This window comes from Epinephelus fuscoguttatus, linkage group LG1, assembly GCF_011397635.1.
Source record: "Epinephelus fuscoguttatus linkage group LG1, E.fuscoguttatus.final_Chr_v1".
In the NCBI taxonomy this organism is placed as follows: domain Eukaryota; kingdom Metazoa; phylum Chordata; class Actinopteri; order Perciformes; family Serranidae; genus Epinephelus; species Epinephelus fuscoguttatus.
The window spans coordinates 36,282,651-36,305,650 of NC_064752.1; the positions used below are offsets into that span (position 1 = coordinate 36,282,651).

Sequence of the window (23,000 nt, forward strand, 5' to 3'; positions counted from 1 at the left end):
TTATATTAAAGCTAAAGCACACTAAAAGGCTTGGTGTCTCAAATCAGCGAGGGGTAGATTTTGTTAATGAAATGCTGAGGAAAGTGTGCAAACTTCTATGATGATAGCTGCAGTTTTAAAGCTGCGTGTTTTGTTCTGAGTGTAATGTATATCTCTTTGTTAGCCGTTAGCAAAGAAAATTATTTATTTAAACGTTGGAGCCAACACTGGCACTGAATGAATGACAGGGATCCTGACATAAATCCCTTTACACACATCATCATCTGATTTTGATGGCTGATTACACCACAGGGTTCTGATTTGATTGCATGTGATTAGCTAATGTAATTATGCATCAACAGAGTAGTGTTTGTTACACTGGATTATCTAACTGGTTCACATAAAAGCAAAGTTTATCTCACTAGCTTCTGTTTGGCAGCTACTGACGTTTCATATGAGCAAATTAAATGTAGCATATCGGCTGCATCTCCCTCAGCCTCCTGGCGTCATTGCATTGGACCTTCTGGCTCTCCCTGCTGCGCACAGCCACCATTTCCTGCCCGCCTGCACCCTGAGGAGATGTGGCACCTCGCTGCAAGGTCTCCTTTATTTTGTAATCCATCTCAATATTCACAGCTGCTGGCGGGCATGTCTTTATTGTTGACATAGAAACACAATACATTGTTATGACTGTGGTAAATAATCTAAGACTGAGTGATATCTCAAGAGGCATATATCATAAGGACGTCTGGAAACATATTGTAGTCGTTCTGAATGATGAACTGGTGCATAAAGCTTGTTAGGGCCTTCAGTGACTGTCTCTCTCTCAAAGATATTAACCTCAGGGGCTGCTATGTGTAAAAACATGGTCCAGCATAAGGTTGCATACAGCCTGATATGTTTACATTAGCGGTATGTAGAGCACCTGATCATACTCCAGGGCTGCATAATCCTATGATGGCAAAAGCAAATTCCAGTCTTCAGGGGTTCCTTCAATTAACTATTATTTATCTGCTTTTCGTTTCAGGTATAAATATAGTTGAAGGGCCACTTATTGTATTTAACAAATCACTCAGACAAGAAAAAAAACATAGTAAATTTACTCTGGCTAGTGGCAATTAAAAAAAACTGTTTGTGTTCTCTGAAGAAAAACATTGAAATGGAAAGTACTCCACCAGGTGTTGAATATCTGTCACTACACACACTCAGAGCGTGAATACTTTGACACTTCTTTTTTTTTTTTTTTACTCCTTGCTTGTCAAAATACTTACTGGCCGTAGCACTGATGGCTTTGAGGATTAATATGGTTTGAATATTATTTATTTATTTTTTTACATACAGCAGTAGGATTTAGAGTTAAAACTGCAATGCTGTAATTTTTCCACTGCAGACATTTTTACTTGTCATAACAGAGACAGCGCAGGTGTTACTAATAGCATTAATGACGGCTCCGCTCTCTTCAAGTGTCCCTGTGTGACAGTGAGCCAGCATGCACACTGCCATGATTAATTTCCTATTACACCTGTTCCTTTTCCCACTGTGACATGTCAAGATGTCATCTGCGAGAAAGGCATGTTACCCGTAAATATTAATTAGGTGATAAATATTAAAAGTTCCGTGGCTACGTTCAGTTTAGGGGTTCAGTGATGCATGTTGGCTCACATAACTTCCTGAATACAGAAGCATTGTTAATGTTATTAGTATGACCTGAGCTTTTCCTTAAATGCCAAACATAACCAGATTAAAGTCTGGCCCAGAAAAGACTGGACATCAGCCTCTGCACCTGTAGCTACGTCAGTATAGTAGGTACATAACACAGGTCAGCACCATTCATGTGCTTAAATTTAGCTGTGTTTGCATATTATACAAAGACAATTACAATGGATACTCAATTACTACTTTATTAAAAAATAACATTTAATACGCAATGATACAACACTGTACAATAGACTGTGTGTGTGCAGGGGGATCAAAGGTGCCCCAGAGAAGACTGTGAGTGAAGGGCTGCTGGTCAGCTGTGAGGACGTGCTGTACTTGTCTCATGCTGCATTCATCACACATGGGGTGGGGGTTCACCGCTGTGCAACCAAGAGCAGCAACTGCGCTCTGACACACTGAGGGTATCACACTTAAGTTCATCTTTTAGCAGGATGTTCAGATACAATATGTTTTGGATCATTGTTGTCATGTTTGTTTTTGCAACAAAGGGACAAATCCCACAAGAAAACTCACAAACCCTGAGTTTCTGACTTTAAGAATAGCCGGTTCAAGTCAGACGTTATATTTCTGGTATGCCCTCGTGCTGTGAATGCAGCATTGGTCCTGAGAGGAGGAAGGTGACTGTGGGGGCTACTGTTCAGGGGTTCAGTCCGAGATGGGCAGAAGAAGTACCTGATTCCATGATAAACCAACCATCACCTCTGAAAATCAACCACAACTGAGGCCACTCCAAAAATACCTCACATGTGAATGACTACTGTGGTGGAGACACAGGTGAACATAAATCTTTGCAGACTCAGACCCCTGAAAAACCACAGATAGGTTGGACTAATACTGTACGGCCCTATTATAGAATGAATTTCTGCACCGTGTTAGACAGATGCTGTAGTGCATGTCATTAAAAAAGACACCACAGAATTCCAAAATGCATGATAAATCGAGACTAGTGGTATTTTACAGAATATCACATTATTTCACAAAATAGTGGAGCAGTCTCACAACAGATTGATCCATATTTCCATGGACAACATGAAGCACTGACGATGTGAGATGGCAGTTATTTAGCTCTGCAACAATGTAACAGCACTGAGAGGGAAAATAAAAAATAAATTGGAAGTAAGTGCCGGATCAGACTTCTCCTTGTAAGTCAGTCAAGTCCACAGTTTACAGGTGCATTTCAGTGGCTTTTTGTTTGCCTAAATGTTGTGTCATTGTTTAATTGCTACATTAAAAAAAAACTGGCAGTGTTAGACTAAGCCAGAAGACACAGAGGCTTCATTTGTCAGACCGTCAATTCTCTAAGTAAATGTGAAAAACGGAAATCATTTCATGCGCTCACTCTTAATTTCAGGTCCTAAAATAATGATTACAAGATGGATGTCAAGTCTGAAGATTTTAAACTCAAGTGTAAACTTACGGATATGAAGTGACTGGCTGATAATAAGTCGTGACCGTGATGAACATTGTTGCATTTCTTAATGCATCTCAGTTTCAAGGCATGTGTGGAAGACTTCATCATGCTAATTATATGACTAAGGAAAGGCTAGATAATTCAGAAAGGCTAGCTAATAAATCAAATTGTGTCTTAGAGATTTAATACTCAGTGACAAGTACAAAATTAAGTAAATGACATACTAAACTGGCTAATACAAATTCTATTGAGGGACTATGGTGTGGAGGAGTGTTAGGTTAGATAAGAAACTTTCTGTAAGAGTTGCAGAATCAATAGTTCTTGGAAAGTAGGAAGAAAAAAAGCCTTGTCTTAATGGCAGCGATTTTAGCTTTTTGTAGGAAAGTTTCCCTCATCAATATGGGTTGTTAAACAACTTGCATCATTGCCCTGAGAAATACGTTCCCTCGCGGCTATGGGTCTGGAGATGCCTTTTGATTTTGTCAGAGCGGCTGAAGCATTTGCCACACACAGGGCAACTGTAAGGCTTCTCCCCAGTATGGATCCTCATGTGTACCTTCAAGTGAGCCATCTGTGTGAAGCCCTTTCCACAAATCTGGCAGCGAAATGGTTTTTCTCCTGTGTGGCTACGCTGGTGCTCCTGGAGTCTGCCGGAGGAGCTGCAGCATTTCCCGCATACTCCGCAGCGGTACGGTTTTTCTCGAGTGTGCACTTGTACATGCACGTGCAGGTGACCGATGTGACTAAACGCCTCGCCACAAACCTTGCAGCAAAAGGAAGACATGTGGCCTTGTAGGGGGGATTTTTGATGAGGGCAGTCCACAGCATTGGCTCCTTGGTTGCGCATGTGAGAGGCCTGTCCTCTGTTAGCTCCAGTTCCATTTCCCTTAGCACCAACCATCTGTCCTCCATTCTCCACCCCGATAATGTCAATGTTGTTCTCATTTGAGCAGTTTGGGTTGACCGGTGCGAGCGGCTGGGCGCCGCTGTTTGAGGAAGTAGAGCCTCTGTGGCCTCCTCCACTCTCTACCTTCACATGCCTTGAGGAGCCTCGAGAGGCAGGATCCCGTTCCCTGTTCTCCACACCTTGACTCTGCGGGAGGTTGGATGTGTGGGGGCCATCCTGTGGATATTCATTTCCAACACGCGGAGGAGTGAACATATTCTCTGGTGTGCTGCAAGAGCCATGACCACGAAGCTGATCGTCTCCTCGGTTGGCCTGGAGATCTCTTTTATCCTTAATCTGAATAGGGATGCGCTCCTCATGCCCCATGCTGGGACTCCACTCACGCCGTGGATGCTCACCATCCTCCTCGTCCAACAGCGCCATGGACGGACGATCTAAAAACAAAACAGGATGGAAACATAAACTTCTTTGCTGCAAAAACAATTGTAGCCATGGTGCAGTGTAATGCTCGTTGAACCACATATGGCACTTGCAGTTCACAGCATTTCACTGTTATGAAGCTATGATGGTTGTGTTTAAATATCAAAATGGACTTGGTTCTCAAATGATTTGTGATTTAACCCAAGGGGAAGAGACTGTAAAGCTATGGCAGAGCCACAAAAGCAGGTGGACATAATAACTGCAGTAATCATTCTATAAAACATCCCTTTACAGACAGCGTTTTCCATCAGAGACACACAGAGCTGAACACACTGCCTTGTTAACTAATCAAAAAATGTTTTAGTAGAAATATCCACAGAGAAATCTGTAGCTGGAGATGCTGGAGAGAATGCGGCGAGCAGATGGCAAGCACAGTCATACATTTTGGTACCGTAAAGTTGAAAGAGGATTCTGGGAAAATTTTTTATCAGAGATCTGTCCAATATTTTTTGTACTTCATTAAATAAAAGCCATTAATCCTACTACTTGGGACAATACCAGAAGAAACCATGAACTAAGATTCACACTTATTCCAAGTTATAAAAGCAGCGATAATTAAGCTCATTACAAGGAACTAGTTTCAAAATGATAGCTTGAGTAATTCTAAATGAAGGATCATGTGAATTAAATATATCTAAAGGAAAAAAAAAATCACATAAATTAGAAATAAAGTCCATATCTTGTAGGAAAGATGTGAAAATGGGTGAAGTATAGGGCTACAACACGCAATATTTCCAAAGACTCTCCCAGCATATGTGATAGCTAAGATAATATGATAATAAGTGTACTTGTGTTTTTCTTTTGTACAGGGGTATACAGCAGAATGTGCGTGTGATATGTGTATGCACTTGGATGCACACTCATATTTGTTGGTGCATGCTTGTATGTGTATATACGTGTGACCTACGTGTGTTGGTAAAATGCATCCCCTGACTCAAATTTATTAGTTATCAGTAAATTATATCTTATGGTATTAAACTTATGTAACCTATTAAACTATTTCCTATGAACATATTTTCATGTAACCACTTACTAGTATACTTTATTTATTTATTTTTATATATATGTGCCATTCCCCCTCCCCCCCCTTTTAATTTTTTTTTTATCTTTCTGTATTTCACTTCCTGTTCTGTGTTCTTTTATGGTTTGTAATTCCAGTATTACTATGTCAAAATGCAAAAAAACAAAAACAAAACAAACAAACAACAAAACTGTGGCGATATAGAAGAACTCTACATTCTAACAGAGCTGGTCAACATATAGTACAGTACCAGTGTTTCCCCAGGGAAATGTGTTGCCATGTTTCATGAGCAATTTAGATACAAAACTATGGTCAAAGCAATGAAGTCTCTCATGTAATGGCTTTAACTTGACTATAAAGCTGTCAGGGGAAATCCTGATGTAGGCCTATAATAGTCAACAACACTGAATGTGATACCAACACTAAGTATTTCCTCCCATGATCTTTAAATTCTTGTCGGTCACAGTGGATGTAACTGGGGTAACTAACACTGCTCATACAAAAAACATTTGAAATGTGCGTAAAATATCACTGCAAATAGGTTTAGATAAAGAGTGCATGGCATATTTTCACTCATTAAAAACTGGTACCTTTGGTTGCACTTCAGCTATAGATCTACTCTCTGTGGACAGGGAGTTTTAAAATTAGATTAAACAAATGAAAACACGATGTCACAAGTGAGTGCTGTGAATTCAAATTGAGAGTGTTGACTTGTGTCTGTCCCTGCTACTTAAATCGCGAATTAGTACACTGACTACGTCGAAATGCACACTGTTACATAGATATAGCTAATGCTAACCCGGGTGTAGGCTAGGCTGCTAACCTAGCTCCTTGGCTAACGAACAAAGGTTGCTAACGCGCTAGCCGCTCCACAACAACAGCAGCTAAAGTCAACTAGCTCGCTAAAGGCTAAAGTTAACTAGTTTGGAAGTGACACAACATTATTATGAGACTATTTGTTGTGTTGCTACTTTTCTCCTGTACACGGTCGTTTCTCTTTTCCTGTCTAACGCCACCCCACAGAGTCGACAGTTGGGACATAAAGAGGCGCAACTGCACCGTTAGCTTTCAGCGGAGCTAACCTGGCCATATTTCAATCCCAGCGTCTCGCAGCCTGCGTCTCAGATGGTCGTTCTCCCGCTCCCTGATCGCTATCTCCTCCTGGTACTCCAAAATCGTGTCCTCGACGGATTTGTAGATCTCCTGCGCAGCAAGCATGAGACGCTCAGTCAGAAAGACGTTCAGAAACTGCAGTTTGGTCATTTTCTTGGGTTGCACGGAGCTGCTGCTCTCATCCAAAATGGACCAAAAAAGATGCTCGACCCAATCACGTGACCCGGAGTTATGTCTTCTTCTTCTTCTTCGGCTGCTCCTTCTGCATCGCTCACTCAAGACTTTCTGTGACCCCCTGACTAGTTTGTCAAACCTCCTGGAAACATGGCTTCAAATATTAAGAGTTTCTCTAAATATTAGTGACTAAGTAAGCAATAATTAAAGTTTAAAAACATCTTAAAGAAAAATATTTGATGCAAAATAACCTACATTTGTCTAACTTTGGCAAAAGGTAGTGTGTTAATGCCTTATGTGAGGAAGCTGGTTTCTTGAAGTTTAAATGAGGCAGCACTTGTCAGGCCATGTAATCTGATGGGTCACAGAATTTGTTGTAACACCTGATCTAATCCTAATATGAGAACTCTACCATGACTCCTATATAATATGTTTGTCATATGGCTGCAAATGGTAACAACAATGGCATTCACCTTTGGTTTCATGGCTATAACCGTACTTTTTTAGAAGAAATCAGTGATGCTCAGCTAGTAAAAATTAAAAAGTCAGCTGTTTTTATTTCCTGACAGCCTCCACAATTAGTTTTCTCATCAAAGTAAAAAAATCCAACACATTTCAATGCCACCACATACATATCACATCCTAGCAATCACATTTTAAAAAAAAGTAAACATACATACATATGCATGCGTAAGACGTCTGTATCTTTATCATCAATGTTAGTACCATTGTCAAAGTCTAAAAGTAGATTTACAAGTCGCCACAAATCTAAAGTAGGCTATAACATGCAGCTTTGGTACGATTTACTTTAGTTAGAGCTGAGGTCAAAATAGTTTATCACTTACAGAATTCAAAATGCATCGACAAGTAAACACAGGTTGGCAACAGTTTAGTTATGGGCCATATCTTAACAGATGTTTCTCGCTTTTGTTGTTCTCATCCCAGTGCGAGCACCCACTGTTTAACAGCTTTGACATTATTGTATAATGCCCAAACAAAGAATTCTGAATCTCTGTGTGGAAATGTGACGATTGAGCAATTATTGAAGTCCCAGATATACAAAACCCAGTGTGGCATCTAGCTTCATGATACACACACACATGGTCCATACTTATACTATGTGTGTATACAGCATGTGGATTACAGGGCCTACTGTATACTGCAGTATACAAGAGGTCAAGACAGATTGTCATCATCATTGTCCTCAACAAGACAATTACAGCTGCGTATCTGAGTCATCATATGCAATATCAAAATTAACAACAAATAGATCCGTTGAAAACTGTTCATACTATTATGTTGTAATATACAACAATCAATATGTGACTATAATAATATAAATATAATATAAATATAAGTACTGTGGCAGATACTTAAGACTAAAGGGAACCAAGCGTTTGCTGTTTGGGCTCAATGGCTGTGGAATGACCTGCTTGAGGAACTCTGGTGTGAGACATCAGTGTCTTCTTTCTAAAGACTTATTTTTGATCAAAAGGCTGTCCTATGACTCTTTTTAATTTCTCATTATATTTTCAAGGTTTATTGTTATTCTTAATCATGAGTCACTGTATCTTACTCCTGACATTGTACTTAAGTCTTGCACTGCTCTTTTTTGGTTTAAAAGTCACCCATTGCTTTTAAAATTTTCCTTTGTATAGTTATGGTTTTTAATTATCCATTGCTCTTACAAGTTTATTCCTGTGTGTGTGTGTGTGTGTGTGTGTGTGTGTGTGTGTTATAGTGTTATGACTTTATGTGTGTTATGACTTTATGTGTATAGCACTTTGTAAAGTTGGTATTGATAAGTGCTATGCAATTAAATGTTATTATTATTATTACTATTATTATATTGAGTCGTTTTTTTTATATTATGTCTCCTGTGTATATGACCATGTGCCAAATTCCTTGTAATCTAATCTAAATCTAAATATTGTAATAAATATATGAAAAAGCAAAATAAAGCAGACTTGCACTAGCTGAAGCTAAAGATTGTTTTCCCTTTTTGTATTTCACAATAAATAAATAAATAAAAACAAATAAAAAACAGAACTCAGTCTACAGTGTCTTAAAATTATGTTTCAACCATCAATTTATTTTATTTATTAATTAATTTATTTAATTTATTTTTTTTTATCAATTATTTTCACCAATTAATTCACAAATTAATTCTTTAGAGGGAAGTTTGACATAACCTGGAGCCCTCGCACTTGATTAAATGTTACGTTAATTTAAACAATTAAGATATTTTTTTCTTTAGAATACTCTATTACCAGATAAATGATGAGCATGTAGTACTCCAGCTCGGCAGGTGGCGAAACTGGCGCTGACAAAAGCGGAAATGACGTCATATGAAGCTTGCTCCGTCCTCCTCCACGTGCGGTACAGAGCACTTGCAGTCACATTGGCAGACCAGCAGCTTCACGATGAAACGACCAAGTAAGTAAACGGTGACAGCGGCGTTTATTTATTAAATGAACTTATTAAACATTACTTGTTTTTAGGTATTTATTGTTCGGTTATTCTAACCGGCTAATGAACTAAATATAACTCAGTCTAACAGAGACCTGTGCTAATTCTGCTTTAGCTTCGTCTGTAGCTAACTAACTATTCAGCTAACGTTTAACTGTTTTATCTTTTGTCTCCAGAGTTAAAGAAAGCCAGTAAGCGGCTCTCGTGCTCCAAACGCTATAAGATACAGAAGAAGGTGAGTGTCTTGACTTTATTACCCAGCACTTTAAAGATAAAAGTTTTTGGTCGATGAGGCCTGTGTGAACGAGATGAGACTGCGACTTTAATGTATAACGTGTTTGAGCTCACTTTAAGGCCCACAATAAAATGAGTTATATTTTGGTGTGGTGTGTTTAGGTCCGGGAGCACAACAGAAAGCTAAGAAAAGATGCAAAGAAGAAAGGAGTGGGTAAACGAGTGAAGAAAGATCCCGGAGTGCCCAACAGTGCTCCCTTCAAAGAGGAGGTGCTGAGGGAGGCAGAGCAGAGGAGGCTGCAGGTTGGCATCATGTGCTCTTCTAATACAGTTTATCACTATTACAACTGCATTGTAAAAATGTAGTGTCACTTTTCAAATTGGCTAAGATGGACATTGTTATTAAGTGTCTTTGTTCTTGTCTGTTGTGACGTTATACTCAATAAACACAGATTGAGGAGGAAAAAGAGAGAAAGAGACAGGCTAAAAAAGAGGAGCGAGCCCAGAAGAGGCAAAAGGAGAGGGAGGCTGCGAGAAAAGACACAGAACCCAGGGCCAAGAAAGCTCGGCAGGTAAAACACTGAAATAATCCATCAGCTCTGAATTGGTTTTTTTTTTTTTACTCCTCTGTTGACTCACTTTTACTTTTTGTTGGTGTTATTTCCATAGGATGAGGCTGGAAAGCAGTCAGGGAAACAGTCTGCCCTTGACAAGAACTCAAAACAGTATCTGTGTTCTGAATTAAATAAGGTAAAACTTCACAATCCCACACTGTGTGTTGCTGTAGACATTTTAATAGCTACCACCTGATAATCTTCAACCTGATCTCCCTCTCTACATTCTCAGGTAATCGATGCATCTGATGTAGTAATAGAAGTCCTCGATGCTCGGGATCCACTGGGGTGCAGGTGTCCGCAGGTGGAGGAGGCGGTGCTGCAGAGGGAAGGCAACAAGAAACTGCTTTTGGTGTTAAGCAAAATAGGTAAATGGACCTGAGATGCTGCCGTGGTAAATTAGAGTCTAGTGCACACTCTGATGAGCAGGGTTGGTGATCTGTTGTGGATTTGAATGAAAAATAAGTGATTGACTGGACTCTAAATATTGTTTGGTTTTCTGTGTCGTAGATCTGGTACCAAAGGAAAATGTGCAGAAGTGGATGCAGTGTTTACAACAGGAGTTTCCAGTTGTGGCATTCAAAGCATCAACACAGATCAAGGACAGAACAATGGTAGTAGCCTTTTACATGTCAGTGGTCAAAAACAAATGTTAAGACTGCAGCAGGTCATGCTTTACACTCATCAGCCACTTTATTAAGTACACCATGCTGGTACTGGGTTGGACCCCTTTTGCCTTCAGAACTGCCCTAACTCTTCATGGCATAGATTCAACAAGGTGTTGGAAACATTGTGACTCACAGTGAACTCATTGTCATGTTCAAGAAACCAGTTTGAGATGATTTGAACTTTGTGACATGGTGCGTTATCCTGCTGGGAGTAGCCATCAGAAGATGGGTACACTGTGGTCCCCACACCATTACACCACCACCAGCCTGAACCGTTGATACAAGGCAGGATGGATCCATGCTTTCATGTTTACACCAACTTCTCACCCTACCATCTGAACGTTGCAGCAGAGATCCAGACTCATCAGACCAGGCAACGTTTTTCCAATCTTCTCTTGTCCAGTTTTGGTGAGCCCATTTCAATTGTGGCACCTGGTGTGGTCTTCTGCTGCTGTAGCCCATCTGCTTCAAGGTTCGACGTGTTGTTGGTTCAGAGATGGTCTTCTGCAGACTTTGGTTGTAACCAGTGGTTATTTGAGTTGCTGTTGCCTTTCTATCATCTTGAACCAGTCTGGCCATTCTCCTCTGACCTCTGGCATTAACAAGGCATTTTCACCCAGTGAACTGCTGCTCATTAGATATTTTCTCTTTTCTAGAACATCCTCTGTAAACCCTAGAGATGGTTGTGTGTGAAAATCCCAGTAGATCAGCAGTTTCTGAAATACTCAGACCAGCCCATCTGGCACCAACAACCATGCCACGTTCAAAGTCACTTAAATCACCTTTCTTCCCCATTCTGGTGCTCAGTTTGAACTTCAGCAGGTCGTCTTGACTGTGTCTACATGCCTAAATGCACTGAGTTGCTGCAGTGTGATTGGCTGATTAGCTATTTGCGTTAAAGAATTTTTGAAGAGGCGCACCTACTAAAGTGGCTGATGAGTGTATATGTTGAACTGTTGAACAGATTTTTTGGTCAGGGACGCTCTTTTTAGAATCAACTAAACTCTTTTTTGACCAACGTGTGTTCATCCTCATCCAGCTTTTTGCAATATAATTAAAATTAAAATTTTTAGAATTTAATTTAGTTGGATTGCAAATGTGTGAGGGAGTCAGCTATCAGTAACTGAGGGTTAAAGCTATAGTGTCCAACTTTTTAACTTGAGGCAGGAGGTGAAGTGTTTACCACTTCTTCCCTCCCACTGTTTGGATGTGTTTATTACTAACTACAAACTCCTGCTGATTTAGTGTTTATACATTGCTGTATTTGGAGGACTGAGAAGGTTTAGCAGCTTGTGCTGTGCTGTTATAACTGGTTATAACCTCCAAGAGTAACACACAAACCACATAATCAAGTGGCTCTGTCATAAGCAGAGCTCGTGTGTGTGTGTTTGTGAACAAAGCAACTGTGTTTTGTTTTTTTTTTTACAAAGAAAATTCTAATACACGCATGCTGTATCTGACAGCAGGAGGAGGCATCAGCCATTTGTGGACGGTACTTTAAAGTAATTCTACTTGTCTGGTTGTGTCTTCATCAGCAAGCCAAGAAGAGCAGGATAGTGGCCTCTAATGAAGTCCTGGACAGATCCAGAGCTGCAGCATGCTTTGGAAACACTTCTCTTTCTGAGCTCCTTTCAAGTTACACTGCTACCATACAGAAAGAAACTCCTCTCAGAGTGGGCCTAGTTGGTAAGCATATTTTTATTCCTGACATAAAACTGTATTTCATTTGGCATGGCATGTCAGTTGTGGATTTTTTTAAAAAAGAATATCTTTGTTATTAATTATGTGTCACATCTTATTCACATATACAAACACATTAATTTAAATTCCCCCCCACCCCACCCCCCCAAAAAAAGTTGAACATTCAGCACAGCAGTCAGTCACAAGCATGGTAGAATATCATATGGCAATAGTAACGACAAAAATTAATAATAATATAAAATGAAGAAATAAGTATACATTACAACAATTAAGAAATGATATAGAAAATAAACTAACAAATAAAAATAGTAAAACAGACAGCAACACCTCTCCTCTGGACCAGTATGTCAGATATTCCATGGGTAATAGGTCAAATATTACCTTATACCAATCTAAAACTGTAAGTGGCTTATTTGAAATCCATTTCAGCAATATAGTTTTACATGCAGCATATGTTAAAACATTCCACAGTTTCTGACAATGAGATCCTTTTATTCGTGGGTGTGATAATCCCAACAACAAATATCCTGGGTCCAGGTCCAACTCCTTATTAAAAACCAAATCTAATTTCAAAGCCACTTCTACCCAGAAATCCTGGATATGCACACAGGTCCACACAGTATGTATAAAGCTACCAACTTCCTTATTACACTTAATACACAGAGCTGATTTCTCTGGGTCCATCTTATGTCTGAGTTCAGGTGATACCTGAAGGCGATGCAGTAATTTAAATTATGATTCCTTTGCTCTATTACATATGGATATGTTGTTAGCATGCTCCCATATGTCCGCCTCCATAGCTTCGTCTATTATCACCCCACGGTCCTGAGCCCATGTTTGCATAATTGTAATGTTAGCCTTATTGGACTTATAAAAGGTCTCATAGCATCGTCTTACTATAGCCTTATTGCTATGTATTTTGTATAGTAGTTGTTCAGTTGGTGACATTTCCAGAGTAAATTTATGCTGAATTGGATTCTGTGTAAAGCTCCTGACTTGTAGGAACCTAAAAAAAATGTGTGTGTGTGTGTGTGTGTGTGTGTGTGTGATAGTTTGTATTTCAATCTTAATTGGTCAAATGACATCATTCTGTCCCCTTCAAATAAGTCTTTCAAAGTTGTGATACTGGCACTTTCCCACAGAGCAAACCCATTATCTGTCATCCCTGGGAGAAAATCTGTATTTCTTTGTATTGGAGTAATTGGAGATAAAACATCAGTTCTTTTTTCCCATTTCTTAATCATGTCCCAAGCCTTTAGTGTGGATTTCACAATAAAATTACCATCTGTAATCTCTAGTTTATTCTGATTCAGGATAAATGGGAGACTAAGTTGTATGCTTCAATATCAAGCCGAACAGAGTCTGGATCATTCCATACCCAATCTACTATATATCTAAATTGAGAAGCCACTTGATACAGTCTAATGTTGGGAATTGCCAGTCCTCCCTGACCCAATGGCAATTGCAATTTGGCTAATTTAAGTCGTGGTCTTTTGCAGTTCCATATAAATGACCTGAACCAACCATGCACTGTCTTGATAGTATTATTATTTAGTAGGACCAGGATCATTTGAAATTTGTGGAGCAGTCGAGGTAAAATACTCATCTTGATCAAATTCTTCCCAGCATCGAAAGTGGTAAGGAAGACCATCTCTCTAGGTCATCATGGATGCGTTTAAGCACAGGCTGAAAATTTGCTTTAAACATCCTTTGCAGCAGAGGAGTTATAAAAATACCTAGATAAACAAAACCTTCTGTTGCCCACCTGAAGGGTGATAAGCCAGAGGGGAGGGAGTGGTGCACCAGACCCATGGCATGGCCTCTGACTTACTTAAATTTATTTTGTGACCCAAAAATTCACTAAACTCAATAATAACAGAAAGGACTGACATAATAGATATTTCCGGTTGCGTGATAAACAATAAAACATCATCAGCATACAAGGAAATCTTATGTTGTCTGTGATTAATCGATATACCATGAATAGTAGAGTGGGGTTCTAATGGCTTCTGCCAGTGGCTCGATTGCGATAGCAAATAACAAAGGTGATAAGGGACACCCTTGACACATGCCCCTCTCCAGAGCAAAGTCGGGAGAACATTTACCATTCGTGATAACAGCCCCTAGTGGATTATGATAAAGCAACTTGACCCATTCAACAAATTCTTTACATGAATCAAATTCCTTGAGTGTGAAAAACAAGAAATTCCATTCTATACAGTCGAATGCTTTTTCTGCATCCAATGACACTACCATACCTTTAAGATTATTTTGCTGACACAGCTGAATAATGTTGAGTAACCTTCTAACGTTATTACATGAGTTCCTTCCAGTAATAAACCCTGTCTGGTCAGTTGTGGATTTTAATGAAGTATTGATTTCTATGATGACTTTAAATCCTTCACTGCCTTGTGCAGCTCTGTGTTATAGATATACTGTATTGATTGTGGTTGTGTTCATGTCTTTAAATTTGCTCAGACCACCTAATCCAAATGCTCATCTTTGATGCCATCTCCTTTCACCCTCAGGTTTTCCTAATGTGGGTAAAAGCAGTCTCATCAACAGTATGAAGGGGATCCTTGCCTGTAATGCTGGTGTTAAGAGAGGCATCACAAAGTGAGTGAGAAATAAACACAAAAACACAGTATCACAGTGCAAATTGTACAACATTGCAATCAGCATATTTCTTAGGCCTCCTGTTTTGTAGATTGTTCCAGTTACCAAATGTTGCCTGTTACGGTCCCCTCAGATCCATGCAGGAGGTGCATATCTTGAAGAATGTTAAGCTAATAGACAGCCCAGGGATTGTGGCTTCACCATCGAACCCACCAGCCTCCATGGCTCTGAGGAGTCTGCAGGTGGACGAGGGCCAGGAGAGTGTCCTGGAGGCTGTCAGGACTCTGCTCAAACAGTGTGACCACAGCCAGGTAGGAGGAGTTCCCATCCCAGGAGAGATGTGTTGAGTAATGGATTTGGGTGTTCTCTTGTGTGAATGAAATGGATTTAATAATCATGTCCTGTGTTGTCATGGTTTCAGCTCATGCTTCAATATAACGTCCCCAACTTCAGAAACTCTTTGGAGTTTTTAACCATGTTGGCAAAAAAGCGTGGATATCTGCAGAAGGGTGGAGTCCCCAACACAGAGCAGGCAGCCACAGCTTTCCTTGCTGACTGGACAGGGTGAGTGTTTGTGTTATCTAAAGTATTGGGAAGGGGCGAGCTGTAGCACAGCAGTGTGGAAATGAGGACAAATACGCAAGTCTGGATTTCACAATGAAGACTTCTAATCCAACTCTGATCCTAACACTGTGCCAAGATAACTGCAGACAGCACCTCGTCTCCACCAAACAGTCTGAATCAGTTCTTTTCACATTAGAACAGTTATTTTTGGGTTTCGGCTGTCAGAAGTAGTAGATGGATCTGTTAACAACCCTGCCTAAACCTGAGAGTACTGTTTGTGGTGGAAATGCAAAACAGATCTTATGTTTAGGTACATGTCCGTATGGGCTTGAAGGGTACTATATTTCAAGTGTTTGGTGGAACGGCTAATGTAAATTTATTAGGTAGAGTAGGAATGCTATGTCTGTCTTGATTTCACAAAAGTCTTGTCTCTATTTGATGTCTCCTCAGAGCCAAGTTGAGCTACCACTGTAAGGCACCACAGAACCACAGCCTCCCTTCCTACATGTCTGATGCCGTTGTTGCTGAGATGCAGAATGGCTGGGATTTAAACACTCTGAAAACAGCCAACGAGGAAACTCTAAAAGGTACTGGCTTGTTGAATTTGATTCTTTGAATAAGATAAGATATACTTTATTGATCCCACAGGGGGGAAATTCAAGTAGTCAGAGCTGCTGCAACAGGCTGCCGACCCCCAGCACCATCTTGATGTTGTAGCAGTGTGGTGTGAAGTTTGCAGGCCCCTTTTTTGCAAGTGTTAGCGAGAGTGCACGGCTCCAAAATACAGAAGCACTGAAGGCCAGTCAGCTGTATCAGCTGATATTCTTAACATGGCCAGTGGGGCCAATAATTGGTCTTTAGACTCAATGTATTGTTGCCACTGAAAGAATGTAGTCACTTCTGTCTGTAATGCTGAAAACATTTGCTTTATTAGGTATTAAATTCCCCAATGAGGCCAGCAGTATAAGCTTCACCTCCAAAGGCCCGACGGCAGGTCTGCTGAGCGTCAGCGACCTCTCTGAAGAAAAACCTGTTGCTGCAGCCGCAGAGGAAGACGCTGAGCAGAATGATGAGAATAATGAGGTAACTACAGATGTAATTGTTTTTTTTTTTTTGGGAAAACTGCCAGACACTACAGCTGTTTCAAATAATGCGAGCAGCCTGGTCTCCTGGAAATGAGGACAAAAATTCAAGTCTTGATTTGTTTATGAAGACTTCTAATCCAACTCTGATCCTGTTGGCTGGAACTTTCCTATTGAAATCACTGTGTGTATCGTGAGGATTGTTGGACTTAAATAGTTGAACCATCTGCTTTTCTTACAGCCTCACCAAACTGCAGAGGAGGCAATTGAAACAGAAGCGTCAGAGGAACCACAGAAAGCGCCTCTTACAAGTAAGTTCTGCTTTCAAACTGTCCTTTAAGTTATTACTAAATCTCCACTTGTTAAATTGTATTCTTACATCTTGCCTTGTGTTCCAGAAAAACCAGGCCATGTGCAGTTCCAGTCTGTCCCTGTTGACATCAACCTCTCTGCAGTCACTACAGATGATGCCTATGACTTCAACACAGATTTTAAATGAGCTCTCCGTCTGGAGAACATGCAGACCTGGATTTGTCAGCATAAACTTAATATGCTGACGTCAATAATCATTGTGAAGGCTGCCTTTGACCAGCTAATGACAAAGTTGATTTCAGGGTCGCGGTCTGAGAGCCACTGCCTAATTGTTGGCATTTGTGCCCTTCCTTCAGACGTTGAGTCTGGAACACAGTGAGACCGACTGCAGACAAGGACTAACCTGTATTCTAGACAACATGTTTCAGTTTGTAATTGAATTGGTTGTCTGGGACAAATCCCTGCCGAGAAGATGGACTTTATCTATTAAGTGGTCATGTATATATCCGCTGGCTTCTTCCTCCAGATGTTGTTTGTTAAAGTTTGCTTTTTAAATGTCCAGAGGTCATTTGTATTATTGTGTTCATGCAGAACACTGTATATAGACGACGTACTATAAATAAACCCTTTACAAAGCTTAAACCTGTTATTCTGTCATTTCTCTGCTTGTATTTCAAATCCCTTTCATGATGTATTACGACAAACTGGACACAGATGATTAAACAATACAATTACAAAATTTAAATGATAAAAATGTACGTTTTATTTCATGTAATATACAAAGGATGACAAATATTTACACCAGCAAGGAGAAACGCTTTTTGATGCTTACAAAAATCCTGACCGAAGGGATACGAAGCATGAGAATACTGTGCAAACATCATGTTCTTCAGTTTCTGCAGAGGTGCAATTTGCTTAGTGGTCTGCATATAAAATCATTAAAACCCACACTGTTCAGCATGAGAGGCAGTACAGTACTGACTTAGTGTTCATTTATGGCATAGGCGAGACAAACCAAAATGGTGGCACACCATTAACCAATTCATTTGTGAAAATGGAGTGATAGAGGAGGGAGTTCCAGCATTTTTGTGATGGAAATGCTGCACTGAACACAGACCACTGTTAAAAAGGACCTGATAGAGTGTATGTGCAATAAGGTATAAAACGACTTTTCCACAGGAATCACTGAATTGAGGTAATGGCAAGAGGCATCTGCACTGCTAACATAATTACTAATCAGACTAAAGGGATAACTGAGGGAAATATGTTGGAAACAAACTGCTGGACTGATTGTGCTACACCATTATAGCTGAGGTAACAGCTCCTCTAGAATGTAAGTAAAGTAAATTAGTATTGAGCTGCATGTAAACAAATCTACTTAATTCATGTACATGGTTGTTTTGCCACGGTGTCACATGGTATCTCATTGCTGCTGACTGGGAGTGATGCACACACATGTATTAAGGTCGTACCCTTCAGATGCAACACATCTGTAATCATATTCAGGATGAAACTGCTAGGGAGGTGAACAGTCTTCGCTTCTTAAGTGTAACAATCTGCTTTAACAGTTTAGCAGAACATTTTTGAGAAGCGCAAGTCAAAGCAATCTCAAGGGCACTGAGTTTGTAAACTTAAAGAATATAAAATTTTTGTGCTCTAAGCAACAGTAACACACTGGATAAAAGGAAAAAAGTCAATTCTGTGTGTTTGAGGGAATGTGAGAGTACACAGGTCTACATGTCTGGATGACAAGACTCATGTACCGGCTGGCAAGTGAAAAGGCCTTACTAGTTCCTGAGATATGGCGAGGCGTGGTCCTGCTGGGACAGGGCTGGCTTGGCTGCTCGAAAAAGTTGCAGAAAACAATTTTTCAGTCTAGTTATCCGCCGTGTGTTTTCGGACAGGATGGAATTTCCCTGTGGGATCTGGAATGAACCACTTGTCCCACACGTCAGGATAGGAGGACGTTCTCCCCCAAGGCTTGTAGTGTCCGTTCCAATGGAGGAGTTTGGCAGCTTTCACAAACTGGGGGGAGTAACGGTTTCCAGCACCTGTAGTGCCTGTAAAACAAGGTTTGCCATCATATGATAATTTATTTAAGTCACTCTGTCTCTTGTATTTTTTTTGTTCAAAACATTAAAATCATCAAAACAAAAATTAACCTGAAAACTCTGACATCCTTCACAAAGAACAGAGCTACTTAAGAGCTGGGACACATGCCACATCTTTAACCACCTGGAAAATGTGAAGCTGGGCGCTCTGTGCCAACTTTAAAAGGGCACAGAGGCAGTTTGCGCCTGATGTTGCTAAGCAACCTCAACCATCACCATATCATAGCCTACTTCCCCACAATCTAAGGCTTGAAGCTTCTCTTCTTCCAGATGTTTTTTAGGGGTTTATTAAAACACTGTCTGTGGGACAAGTGTAAAGCTTTGGTTAGTTCTGTGCTAAAATATCAATTTCTTCCTTATATTAACCACTGACTTATATTTACTAAAGAAATGGAAGTTATCTGCTCGCTGTGATTGGTTGTTTCTTGTCACATGACATGCAGTGCTCATTGCTGCATTTTACATTTTTAACTTTTTATCTCAGATTGCAGCTTTCGTGCCCTAAAAACAGGCACTTGGGAAATCTTTCGCACTGCAACAGTTTTGCTCTCGCTTTTGAGGGCACCTTCCATGTATCCACATAGACAGCAATGGATTTTAGGACGCAAAAAATGCGGCATTTGTACAGGTCAAGCTGTGATTGCTAGTGAAATTCAACTGACTAGATGCTGTCACAACAGAAAAATACCTAGAATACCCCCAAAGTCTGTTAAAGTCTGTTAAAGAAAAAGTTTACCATTTACATACATTTACATGCTGTCATATCTGTCAAAATGTTGAACCTTTTCTTTGCAAACTATAAAAGCTTCTCAAACACTCATGCAGTACAAGTCCTGGGTCCTGGGTGTCCTGGGAGTCGAGCCTCTGGGGACAACAGCCAATATTTCAGAGGTTTTGGAGTAGCCAGCAGATATCTGGGCCAAGACTGTCTCTTCTGTGCGACAGTGAATGTTTACAGTTCAATAAGCAACTTAAGACACAAGAATGGAATAAGAGTTGAGAGATGACATCTACCACTGAAAGGCATCTGCATATAAATGCATTTAATCTTAAATATAATAAAAAATATATAAAAATACGCTAATAAAAGCTAAAGCTTGCTCAGACATGATTGATTAGTCGATGCTACTTGGACTACAAACGAAAACCAGATCACTTCCAATACCAAAATCTTTTCCCTATGCCTAAAGATTCTACAAACGCATGCAGATGTCTTTTTGTAGATATTAATACTCATATGTCCAGTATTGTGGATACTGTGATGTGTGGGAGGGTAACAAAACCTTGCACAGGGTTGTCCGTGCATAAAATCAATTTGATCTGCAGCCTATGGCTTATTGAAAACAAACTCTTTATGTCTTCTAGTAACTAAGCAGAACTTACCAAGGTGCCTGACGTGCCACATTGGGTCGATCGCGGAGTGACGTTTGTAAAAAACAATGAGGAGTGGGGGGGTGGTGATACTCTCCGCCAGTGTCTTACTGTACAGATCCTCCCTGAAGAAACCAACAAATAAAGTTTAAGAACAGAAAGAGTCCACTAGATTACATTTTTTGTTTAATTAATGTAAAACAGAGAAATAAAATCCAGATTTTTGCCTTCAGTTTTTGTATATTTAGCAAGACAGACTGCTTCATATTCATCCATCTTTTCACAGGTGTGAGTAACGTACTTTGTGTTGAGTTCCATCCAGTGCTCCAGCTGCTGGGTGATGTTCTGGTTCCGCCACTCAGTCAGGTTGGCGATGATGACGCCGGGGTTGAAGGAGCATGTGTTGGCCCTCATTCCCAGTTTCTTGATAGCGTCCTTCTTGAAGTCCAAGAAACCTATGTAGTTATTCTGTTGGAGAAGATTCATTATTGAATTAAAAGTCACCATATACACATGGAAACATTCAACATTATGACACTCTTACTTACTCCTTTACTAAAAAGCTCATGCAAGAAATGGCCCACCTGATTTCCAGCCCCTCGAATGATGCCCTTAGCGGATGCTGAATCACAGTCATCAGAAAAAGCAGCTGCATGTCCCGATTTGATGTTGGCGTCATAGAGCTCCTGAATGTCCCCTGAGATCCAACACAACAGGCAAAATCCATCCATTAACTCCCATCTTGAAAACCTTTTCTCTTACTGTTTCAACATGTATAGTTTAAAAATATGCATTAGGTGGTAGGTAAAAATGAACTATCTGAATTACAAATAGCTGTAAAACAGTCTCTTTAATTTTGTGGCCCAGGTAGTTCTCTTCCTTTATCTTACCTTGTACAATGATATCATCATCCAAATAGATAGCTTTCTCTGCCTCAGGTATGTATACAGGTAGATAAAACCTGGCAAAAGTCAACTGGAAAATAAAAATTTAAACAACGTTTGCATGAGACGAACATTTGTAAAGAGTAGCATGAATATTTATTCTGGGATAGTGATAAAACATTCTGCAGTCTCACTGGTTTGGTAGCCTCCAGCGTCTGAGGATCTTTAGATATCTTCCCATTCAGGAGCTCAGGCTTGAAAATGACGATCTTATACTTGATATTTTTTAACCGTGTCTTACTTAGCCATGCACTGTTGGTAAAACGAGGAGAAAAGGTTGTGTTAGAGTCCAACAATGGTGACTGAAATCAAATGACTGACATTTCACAAAGTCCTATGCATTAAATGGCCAAAGGGATATAATGGTATGCTTGGTGTAACAATGCAGAAATGCTCCATTGTCTTACTTGAGGTGTTCCACTGTGTCATTCAGAGTCACTATGGTGAAGACGACATTGGCTTTACTGTTCTGGTAGACACTGTTCATGGCAGCGATCACAGCTCCCAGTCTCTCCTCAGCAGCGGTGATGAGGACAGGGATCTCCTCTCCTTTCCTCACTGTCTCTTGTTTGAGGTCCGGAGCCAGCTCAGATTCAAAGGGAAGAATCATACCTGCATCTGGATACACACATATTTAGGATTTCACAAATTATTTCCATGGTTTAAAAGATGTTGACAACACTACACTTGTTCTTCTGAGGAAGATGTGAACCCCATGTGTAGGTACACACAGTATTCTCCCCCAGCACCAAGGTCAACATACCTGGGTTTTCTTTGTGTAAAATATCACTGAGGTTGAGAAGATTTCGTTGTACTATGATGAGGAAGGCCACAGCCAGTAGCACAAGGATGATCACGTTTACTGAAAGACACAATGACAAGCTGATATCAATGATAGCTGTGGTGCAACAGGCCAAAAGAGTCAATGAAGAAACTGCCTCAGTACTGCGGCCAGGAACTTCTCCATTCACACTGCACTATCTAGTCATGATGACAGGCATGCTTCCTCCACACTGACTCACCTTTCCTCAGTGTCATGATGACAACGGCCTCATCCACTCCAACAACACGTCTGATTAAAAAAACATATAAAAACAAGTAAAAGTCTCACAGCTGATCTGAGTGCAGCCAGAGATGAATTAGCTGGCTGGCTAATGTAGACTGAGGTGAACTCTGGCTGCTGCTGGACCGATGCGTGGCGACCGCACTGAAACACAACGGGACCGTCAGCAAACTAGTGGCTTTGAACTGTGCTCATATGCTAAAATTTAAAATATATGCAGTGCAGGTGCAATTAGTTATTAAAATAAAACCAGATAGCACTGCTGAAGTAATTCACGCTGAAGCCAAACTGCCAACTCAACATCAACAAGTTTATCCGCCATTGTGATTGCACGTAATAGCTGCCCTTGCGTTTGCCTGTTTGTAAAGTTGCAGTAGCATGCTGTTTCCACTAAATAAAAAAATGTTAGTTTAACTTCTTTAGCTATATATGATTAAATTACTGTGA

The 23,000-nt window shown here is 40.2% G+C and overlaps 3 protein-coding genes and 2 non-coding genes across 5 annotated transcripts; 3 read left to right on the plus strand and 2 right to left on the minus strand.

Moving 5' to 3' along the window:
• Window positions 1-1,458: 1,458 nt before the first annotated feature.
• LOC125895631 (zinc finger protein 226-like) lies at window positions 1,459-6,858 on the minus strand. The gene is made up of 2 exons (XM_049587636.1): window positions 6,600-6,858; window positions 1,459-4,450 (listed from the first exon to the last, which is right to left on the minus strand). The coding sequence occupies exons 1-2, from the start codon at window positions 6,778-6,780 to the stop codon at window positions 3,531-3,533; spliced, it is 1,101 nt and encodes a 366-aa protein (XP_049443593.1). The 5' UTR covers window positions 6,781-6,858; the 3' UTR covers window positions 1,459-3,530.
• A 2,297-nt stretch (window positions 6,859-9,155) lies between these two features.
• gnl3 (guanine nucleotide binding protein-like 3 (nucleolar)) lies at window positions 9,156-17,706 on the plus strand. Its single transcript, XM_049585976.1, has 15 exons — window positions 9,156-9,240; window positions 9,450-9,508; window positions 9,670-9,810; window positions 9,960-10,079; window positions 10,177-10,257; window positions 10,354-10,489; window positions 10,632-10,735; window positions 12,325-12,475; window positions 15,019-15,106; window positions 15,240-15,417; window positions 15,528-15,670; window positions 16,121-16,257; window positions 16,605-16,753; window positions 16,994-17,063; window positions 17,151-17,706. The coding sequence occupies exons 1-15, from the start codon at window positions 9,228-9,230 to the stop codon at window positions 17,249-17,251; spliced, it is 1,671 nt and encodes a 556-aa protein (XP_049441933.1). The 5' UTR covers window positions 9,156-9,227; the 3' UTR covers window positions 17,252-17,706.
• On the plus strand, window positions 12,055-12,190 carry LOC125898271 (small nucleolar RNA SNORA47). Its single transcript, XR_007450611.1, has one exon. It is a non-coding gene; the product is annotated as a small nucleolar RNA SNORA47 (small nucleolar RNA).
• Window positions 15,727-15,801, plus strand: LOC125898258 (small nucleolar RNA SNORD19). Its single transcript, XR_007450608.1, has one exon. It is a non-coding gene; the product is annotated as a small nucleolar RNA SNORD19 (small nucleolar RNA).
• Window positions 17,707-17,825: 119 nt separating the features above from the next.
• Window positions 17,826-22,882, minus strand: glt8d1 (glycosyltransferase 8 domain containing 1). The gene is made up of 9 exons (XM_049580901.1): window positions 22,513-22,882; window positions 22,254-22,352; window positions 21,898-22,108; window positions 21,625-21,742; window positions 21,437-21,521; window positions 21,131-21,243; window positions 20,848-21,014; window positions 20,559-20,671; window positions 17,826-19,124 (listed from the first exon to the last, which is right to left on the minus strand). Exons 1-9 carry the CDS (start codon window positions 22,526-22,528, stop codon window positions 18,940-18,942), a joined length of 1,107 nt encoding a protein of 368 aa, XP_049436858.1. The 5' UTR covers window positions 22,529-22,882; the 3' UTR covers window positions 17,826-18,939.
• Between the last annotated feature and the right edge of the window lie 118 nt (window positions 22,883-23,000).

Coding starts and splice junctions, on each gene's coding strand:
- LOC125895631 (XM_049587636.1), bottom strand. CDS start 6,780: ATGACCAAACTGCAGTTTCTGAACGTCTTTCTGACTGAGCGTCTCATG. Junction 4,451..6,599: donor TGGGATTGAAATATGGCCAG/GTTAGCTCCGCT, acceptor TTTTGTTTTTAG/ATCGTCCGTCCATGGCGCTG.
- glt8d1 (XM_049580901.1), bottom strand. Junction 22,109..22,253: donor TTTACACAAAGAAAACCCAG/GTATGTTGACCT, acceptor GTGTGTATCCAG/ATGCAGGTATGATTCTTCCC. Junction 20,672..20,847: donor TGGATGGAACTCAACACAAA/GTACGTTACTCA, acceptor TGGTTTCTTCAG/GGAGGATCTGTACAGTAAGA.
- gnl3 (XM_049585976.1), top strand. Junction 10,736..12,324: donor AGATCAAGGACAGAACAATG/GTAGTAGCCTTT, acceptor TGTCTTCATCAG/CAAGCCAAGAAGAGCAGGAT. Junction 16,754..16,993: donor AGAATGATGAGAATAATGAG/GTAACTACAGAT, acceptor CTTTTCTTACAG/CCTCACCAAACTGCAGAGGA.